This window comes from Cebus imitator, unplaced genomic scaffold, assembly GCF_001604975.1.
Source record: "Cebus imitator isolate Cc_AM_T3 unplaced genomic scaffold, Cebus_imitator-1.0 Scaffold215, whole genome shotgun sequence".
Classification (NCBI taxonomy): domain Eukaryota; kingdom Metazoa; phylum Chordata; class Mammalia; order Primates; family Cebidae; genus Cebus; species Cebus imitator.
This window is the reverse complement of record NW_016107530.1, coordinates 2,670,097-2,677,926: the sequence shown is the minus strand read 5'-3', so window position 1 is coordinate 2,677,926 and position 7,830 is coordinate 2,670,097. Positions and strand designations below refer to the sequence as shown.

General features: G+C 54.7%; 1 protein-coding gene across 1 annotated transcript; it reads right to left on the bottom strand.

Annotated features, from left to right (window-relative positions):
- Positions 1–4,553: 4,553 nt before the first annotated feature.
- NEUROG3 (neurogenin 3) lies at positions 4,554–6,315 on the bottom strand. The gene is made up of 2 exons (XM_017548917.2): positions 6,082–6,315; positions 4,554–5,916 (listed from the first exon to the last, which is right to left on the bottom strand). Exon 2 carries the CDS (start codon positions 5,913–5,915, stop codon positions 5,268–5,270), a length of 648 nt encoding a protein of 215 aa, XP_017404406.1. The 5' UTR covers position 5,916; positions 6,082–6,315; the 3' UTR covers positions 4,554–5,267.
- Positions 6,316–7,830: the final 1,515 nt, after the last annotated feature.

The window sequence follows — 7,830 nt, the reverse complement described above, 5'->3', positions numbered from 1 at the left end:
GAAGGTGTGCTCCACCATGCCTGGCTACTTTTTATGTTTTTAGTAGAGATGGGATTTCACTACGTTGGCCAGGCTAGTCTGGAGCTCCTGGCTTCAAGTGATCTGCCTGCCTCAGCCTTCCAAAGTGCTGGGATTACAGGCATGAGACACTGTGCCCAGCCAAGAATGAGAAGAATTTGAGGCAAATAAAGATGCTAATTTTAGTAACTTCCATTTATGGAGGCTTATAAGGCTAGATAAGCATGTTTAATTAGTACAACAGCTCAATTAAGTGGCTACTATTTATTGTCCCATCTTCATAAATGAGGAAAATGTTTCTTAGGAGAGACAAGGGAGTTTAATTGAAAACCACTAGTTTGTGGCAGCACTGGGACTTGACCCTGTATCTTTGGTGTCCTAAAGTCATATCTCGTAATCACTCTGATCTCCTGAGTATGCATCTGGAGGACTTCCTTTGGGCTTTGTTCTTGGAATAACTAAATCTTGTAACCCAAAGAATGAGAGCCTGATAGAGGGCAAAATTCCAAACCAGTTCTCCTAGCTAGGGTTGCCTCAGTTTAAACTTCAAAAGTTGTTCACCTCAGACCTCTCAGCTGCTGTCATAAATTCCTAAGCTAGTTACTTAATTCTAGCTCCATAATTTATAAGTGGGGGAGTCATAAGATGCACAGAGAGAAGGGCAAGTTAGTAGCAACAGAGCCCTTGTTTTCCTCATCACGTTAGGGAAACCTGACAGTTCGCTGGGTCTGCATGTCCGCAGGGGCCTCCCTAGGACTATGGACTGAAAACGTGGGCAGAAAGGGTTGATAGGTGGTTTTCAGTTTGAGAACGCCTCAATCCCAGACGCATCTCTCGAGCTGGAGCTACACTGTCGTTTCAGCACCATGGTCAGGGGCGCGCAGCTGCCTTTCAGGATCTCGGAGGAATTGCTAGACAGGCTTAGCTAGACAGGCGTCCGCTCCCTCGGCCTCGGCCAACGGATCCTGAGGCAGCAGACAGGAGCCTGGAACTTCGTCAAGGGTCCAGGGAGGTCAAAGCTCAGGGACCCCTGGACCTTATAAGACCCAAACCGAGTTCTAGCCAAAGCACATATTACTATAGACTGATTCGCAGTCTCCACCACTCCTATCTACGGGCACAGAGGAAAGAGTTCCAAACTGCTAGCTTAGAGCCATGGTGTCAGTCCTAGTTTGTTGCAATAACTCGCCTAGTGATCGAGGGCCTTGGGCAAGTCATCTTCTCTGTTCCATGGGTGTGACCACACTGCCTCGGCCACCTCACTGGCTGTAGGAGGGTACGGGAGATAAAAAGTGTCTAGCCTCAAGTCACTCACTACTCACTTGGTCCTTTGAAGGCAGAACAGCCAAGTAAGGTTAGCAGTGTCCCCACCCCCCACCCCACCTCTCCACTCTCTCACACTCTTGTTGAAATCTGTCTGCAGGGATTCTTAAAGGTGGAAGATGAAAAGGTACACAACAGAGAATATTCGTTGCATAAATGTAATTGCAATGTACCAAGCGCTTGTTCTGTGCCACATTCTTAGGTGAATACCCCATACCCTCCCCACACTGTCTCTAGTGTCAGGTCCTGAAGCGTCTTTTCCGCGGCTTCCGGTCTTGGAGGTGTGGGCTGTGATGCCTTTCACCGCAAGCATAGCCTTGTGTTAGGCACACAGAAACCCAGCGAAAGCATATAAGAACGCCTTCCAGCTTCTCATGTGGCCAGGAGACTTGTCCAAGGTCACACCGCCCAGTAGCCGCGAGGGAAAGAAGGGATAGTGTGGGCTTGCGGGGTCGCGTGCGCCCCGGGCCCCGCCTACCTTTGTGCCAGCCCAGCGTCCTGGCTCCCAGACATTAGCATTCCAATGGCCCCGGGACGCTTTGTCCTCCGACTGAGGCCGGCTGGGGGTGGGGTGGGATGGGGGCAGGGCACCATAAATCTACCTGCTTGTGTGCCGGCGCGGCTGGGCTCGGGGGAGGCGCAAGATTCATGTGCCGTTTTTCTGGAAGCCAGTCTTGGGCTCAGACAAAAGCAGAAGACGAGGGAGGAGCCATTCGACCCGAGGGTCTTTCCTGTCCAGGTTTCGGACATTGTTGGGAGTTTCTGGGAGCTTGGGCGCAGGCGGCGATCTCAGACTGCCGGAGAGGCTCCGCAGTGGAGAAGCGTTGGCTGACGGAGCAGAGGCGGGCTCCGGGCGGAGACCGCTAGCAGCGCGGTTTTAAAAGCCCCTGAACCCAAAAGGCCCTCAGGAGGTGGAAGGCGCGGGGGCAGTGGTGCAGAACTAGTTGGATAGGCCTAGAAATGTTTCCGAGCCCTTCTTGTCGAGGGGTTCTTTGGAAAGAGGCATGGAGGAGGTTTCCCATCCCAGCCTGATTCTACACACCTAGATGAAGCTCATCCAGCACCGAACCCTGAACTTTCCCTCCGTGATTCAACCAAACCCTAAACCTCCTGCGCCTTTTCCAGACTTGGAGAGTGGGGCTGAAAGTCCCGGGAGTCTAATCCGCCCCGACCCAAGGTGGCGACCCAGCAGCAGAGTTGGTTAACCCGTACGAGTGTGTTTTAATTTGTGGGGCGGAGGACCAGTCTCTGTGTGTTGGGTGACTAATGGCTTCCTAATGAGCGACCTCGAAAGCAGGAGAGGAACTGGGCTGTGGGACACACCTTACCCGGTTGCCGCCTGGAGAACGTTAGTTCTGCAAATGCTCCTCCAGCTTCTAGGGTTCATTTGTACCCAGGAAGTCCCCTGCTTAGATGGTGAACACTACCTCACACAGCCTTACACAGGAAGAAGAATCTTTCCACTTGAAGAATTCCTCTCCAAACCTTTAGTCCTGGTTCAAATGCCACCTCCTTCTGCAAGCCCCCAGCACGCCAGCCCCAAGGTGACAGTATTGTGGTCCATTCTGTGGCTCATACCTCACCCAACCACCAATATTTCTTGGGCTTTGATTTTGTCTATATCCTTGCTGCTGTCCTGCGAGGACAGAGACACCTTTTTGATTTTTATGTCTGCCCACCTCCTCCCCCCAATGCCCAGCAAATCACAGGTGTTTGCTTGGTTTGTGCAACTCCCAAGCTGCTAACACCTGTCCCCGGGCGGTGCCCCAGGTGGAAAGTTGGCTATTGCAGACGTTACCAATAACCCATTAATCTCCTTCTCTCAGATTAAAGCCACAAAATGAAACAACACCTTCATTCATTCGTTTGTTTGCTGTGTCCCTCTTCCCGCCCCCAAATCCTGCCCCAGATAACTGAGACAAGTCTCCTCCAAGCTAACTTTAGAGATTTGTGATAAAGAAGAGGAAAATTTCAATTTGAAATTTTGGGTAAGGCAGAGGAGAAAAAGAGAGATGCAAGAGGCATTAACCCCTGAGAAGACATCACCTTTGCACTCTAATGTGCTGGAAAAGCAACCTCTCCACCAGCTCCCGGGAGCTGGGCTGGCCCACTTCTTCCCAGGACATCCCTGGCTGACTCAAGAAGGCCTCTGGAGTTCAACTAGCAGGTAGGGTGCCCGCCTTCCCCTTTCCTGTTCCCAAGCTGCAGGCGAATTCTGTGGATCCTTACAGCTTAGACCATATTCTTTGAGGTATAGGGGTCCCTGAAGTCATATAGGGGTGCTCTACTGGCACCCCTGGAACTGATTTCAGTTCCCATGCTGACCAGTACTATTTCACCTTGCCAGTAAGAGAGATGGTGTGGCTGGAAACCTTCAACAGTTTCTTGGTAAGTTTTCAATCAAGGCTTCCAGGTGATGAGGGTAGGGGCATTGCCAGAGATTCCAAGCAGACACTCCACTTTCTTTGCTGCTGGCTGCTCAGCTCCATGAGTTCAAGACACAGCCTCCCCAGTGCCTGGGGATTAAAATATGCACCAGGGATGTACTAGGCCTCAAAGCACCTTGGGAAAATTCCTAGGACGCTCAGCCTGGCAGCTGTGTTTCCGAGGACTCTGACTCTGCGATTGAATTATTACTGTCTCCCTCCCCCAAGTGCAACCAACAGTTGCTCTAGAGCTAGGCTGGTGGAACTGGGGAAGGGGCCGGTAAAGAGAGTCAGTTGTCCTAGTTGGAGGCTTGTCTTTCTTCTAAACTGCTCTTTGAAATAAAAGGAGTCATTGCCCATATAGAAAAAAAGGGCGCTGGATCAATAAGTACTCAGAAGACTTCCATCACTCCAAATGCAATCTGCCCTGCCTCTGGCCCAGACCTCCAGAAAGAGTGTCATCCCTCTCCTTGCTTGGACAGAGGTGCTCTTCCTCAGCTGCAGTGACTGTGACCCTCCTCTTCCTGGGGCACAATGGAGTCACCTTGCTGAGCCTTCTTGAAGGTCCCCACTTTTTTTTATTGGCTTAAAATCTCATCCAGCAATCCCTAAGTAATCTAATGTACAAAATATAGAGTTTTCCCTGCGGTGAAATCTCATTAATAAATACAATTGTGTAAAATGGGAGAGGGGCCATATAATTTACTGTACCAAAATTCATTTCTAAAGACATCATATAATTTACAAACCGATTTAAAAAAAAAAAAAAAAAAGATGCGCGGTGCTCCAGGCACCTGCAGCGCCGCTCACGTTTCAGGTGCAGTTCGCAAGGAAGCTGGGGAGGTGCTCCCTGGCCCGGCTAGCGCTTTCCCAGTTCACAGCCTGGTCTTCCACCCCGGGAGGGCAATGGCTCCGAAAAGTGCACGAGGAGAAGGCAGAGGATCGCCTTCTTGGCTTTAAGGCAGAGTGAAGTGCTCTGAAACCCCGGACCTGATTGGGAGTAGAGGAGAAGATCGGCAGCGTCTTTGGAGCCCGGGCAAGGGGAGCAAGCGCTAAGAGACCAAACATCGGATTGAATCACTTTGGAGGAGGGGTGGTAAGAGACAGAGAGGCAGACAGACTCCAGCGCGGGTGGGGCCACCCGAGACAGTGGGCGGCTCCGCCCGAGACAGTGGGCGGCTCCGGCCGGGTAGTGCTATCATTCTCGTATACTTTGAATGAGATTTTGGGGTGGTGGCAGGGAGGAGGCCTAAAACGAGCTCAGCTTGCAATTGCCCACTTCGCGCGGGCAGTAGCAAGGTTTGTGTGAGTTGGCGCGGCTCGGAGGGCCCGGGAATGAACCCAGCCTGCCGCCCCCGTGGGTCCTCCAGGGGTCGGTCAGCGAAAAGCAGAAGGAACAAGTGCTCTTGAGGGCCGCCGCCGTCGCCCACCCTCGACGCCTCCGGCTCCCTCCCTCTCCTTTACCCTTAACACCCACAACCCAGCGACCAACAGGTCCCTTCACAGAAAATCTGAGAAACCCACAGTGCCTGGGAGCAAGCAGCCGGAAGAGGTGGCTCCCTGCACCCCGGGGCGCTCCTCCAGCGACGCGGCGGGGCTCAGGCTACCAGCCTGGGATACTGGAGAGTAGAGGGAGCCCCAGTCCCCGGGGGAGCCGCCTTCTGGGCTGCCCAGGTCCCCGCAGTGCGACGCAGGCGACTCCAGAGCGTAGAAGCTGTGGTCCGCTATGCGCAGCGTTTGAGTCAGCGCCCAGATGTAGTTGTGGGCGAAGCGCAGCGTCTCGATCTTGGTGAGCTTAGCGTCGTCTGGGAAGGTGGGCAGGACACCGCGCAGCGCGTCCAGCGCAGAGTTGAGGTTGTGCATCCGATTGCGCTCGCGGTCGTTGGCCTTCTTGCGCCGACTCCGTCGCTGCTTGCTCAGTGCCAACTCGCTCTTAGGACGGCTGCGCCCCCCGCGTCGCGCCCGGAGCTTCCTCGAGGCCACTCTGCAGCCTCCCCCTTCCGCCTCCGCGCAGTTCCCCCGCTTAAGAGTGGGGCTGGGCGGGGCGGACGTGGCGCAGGTCACTTCGTCGTCCAAGGCTTTGGGAAAGGGCCGCTCCGTCTCACCGGTCACTTGGACAGTGGGCGAACCCGAGGGATGAGGCGCCATCCTGCGGCGGGGTCAGAGGGAAGGGTAAGCTTGCGTTGGTCACCGGGAGCAGTCCCTGATTCCGACGCTAGGTGGGAAAAAACAAAAAGAGACATCCTCCCAGCCCCCGCCGGGTCAGAGGATCCCTCTTTCCCCCGCTCGTCCCTTGGCGACCTCCAAATGTTACCTTTGTACCGGTGCAAAATAATAGAGAGCGGTGAGCAGCGAGGGCGGTGGGGAGCTGAGCAGGCTTCTGGTCACCAAGTTCAGCTGAGTTGCAGGCGCCCCCGACTGGGAGTTGCCCCAGCCCCAAAGAAGAAAAGAGCGAATGGGGTCCCGGGCCTCTTTCGCCCTCTCTCTTGGTGCGGCGGTGAGACCTCGGGGATTTCCTGAGCAGCAAGTCGAGTGCCCCTTGGCACGCTTTATCTGCTCGGCCCGGGCCTGGAGCGTGCCTGCCCGGCTGCTGCCCGCGCCACCGGCCAATCAGCGCCTGGGCCCCGGGGCCGCGCCACGCGAGCCCGCTCCTCCCCTGCAGGGCACAGCTGGATTCCGGACAAAGGGCCGAGGTCGGGGGAGGGGAGCGCCGCTCTGTTTGCTCTCTCGGGCTGGGTCCCAGCAACTCTCGGTTCCTCAAAGAGCCTCGCCCAGCGAGAAGAACCTTGTGTGCCTCTCGTCCGGCCACTCCAGACCGCATTGCTCCTAGCTATCTTACCTTGGCATCTGTCCTGGAGGGGACTTTGACGCCTCTAGGGTACAATGCCCACACGTTAGACACGGAGAAATTTAGGCTCAGTGAGGGAGATGACTAGTCCAAAATCTCACAGTAAGGTAGTGGCAGAGACAACCAGGAGCTCGTTATCCTGACTAGCAGCCTGGAGAAGGGTCCTGGAATTCTAAAGGACACCCTGTTCTCCTGGTACTCTTTAGAATTGCCTCTCTTCAACTTAGAAAGAAAGACAGGGACCATCACGGAGAGCGATCAAGCCTATGCCCCTTCCATTCACAGACCTTCTTTTGGGGGTGTCTGAGCCTCTGCCACAGCCTGAGATGCTACTTCACACTCTCCAGAGGCGCTTAGAACCCCACCCCCATAGATCCCACTCCAGAGGCAGAGGCTGGCTGTGGGGGACCCCTCAAGGGGACATTCCATGACTACAACTTGTGGATAGTATCCCAGCGTTCTGGCTAGGAATTGTGACAGGAAGAGTTCTGGGAAGTGAGTGGTGTGTGTGTGTGTGTGTGTGTGTGTGTGTGTGTGTGTGTTTCAGAGTCTCCTGTTGCCCAGGTGTGACTGCAGTGGTGCAATCACCGCTCACTGCAGCCTTGATTTCCTGGGCTCAAGCTATCCTCCCACCTCAGCCTTCCGAGTAGCTGAGACTACAGGTGTGCATCACTGTGCCTGGCTAATTTTTTTATCTCTATTTTTTATAGAGACGGGGGTCTTGCTTTGTTGCCCAGGCTGGTCTTGAACTCCTGGGCTCAAGCGTTCCTTACACTTCAACCTCCCAAAGTGCTGGGAAACAGAGCCGCTGCGCCCCTCCCCCTTGTGTATTTTGAATCACCACGGTGTGCAGGCGCTGGAAGCAGACAGACAGCGGCTGCCAGCAGTCACCTGCTCCAGCCCCCTGCCTCGGAAAAACTCAGGCATCGCACAGCGAACACAGGGCAGGAACTCTCCAAGGCCCTGGGGTTGTCCCTGGTAGCGCTCTCTGGAAATCTTTCCAAAGTGAGTCTGAACGCATCATCCCTCCTTTCTTCCCCAGCCCCTCCTTCTTGTCCCCGCCTGGGACACCCCGTGGTCTTCTGCTTCCGGTCACTCAGTGTGAGGGGTTGCGGCTTCCGCTTCTCTCTCTTGACCCGGTCGTGCCTGGAGGAAGAAGCCGAGGCTGGGGGTGAAGTCTCCCGGTTTAAATGTCCTTAGGCGATGAAGTCTTCA

What these genes read in the sequence shown, in the direction of transcription:
- NEUROG3 (XM_017548917.2), bottom strand. Translation starts at nt 5,915, where the DNA reads ATGGCGCCTCATCCCTCGGGTTCGCCCACTGTCCAAGTGACCGGTGAG.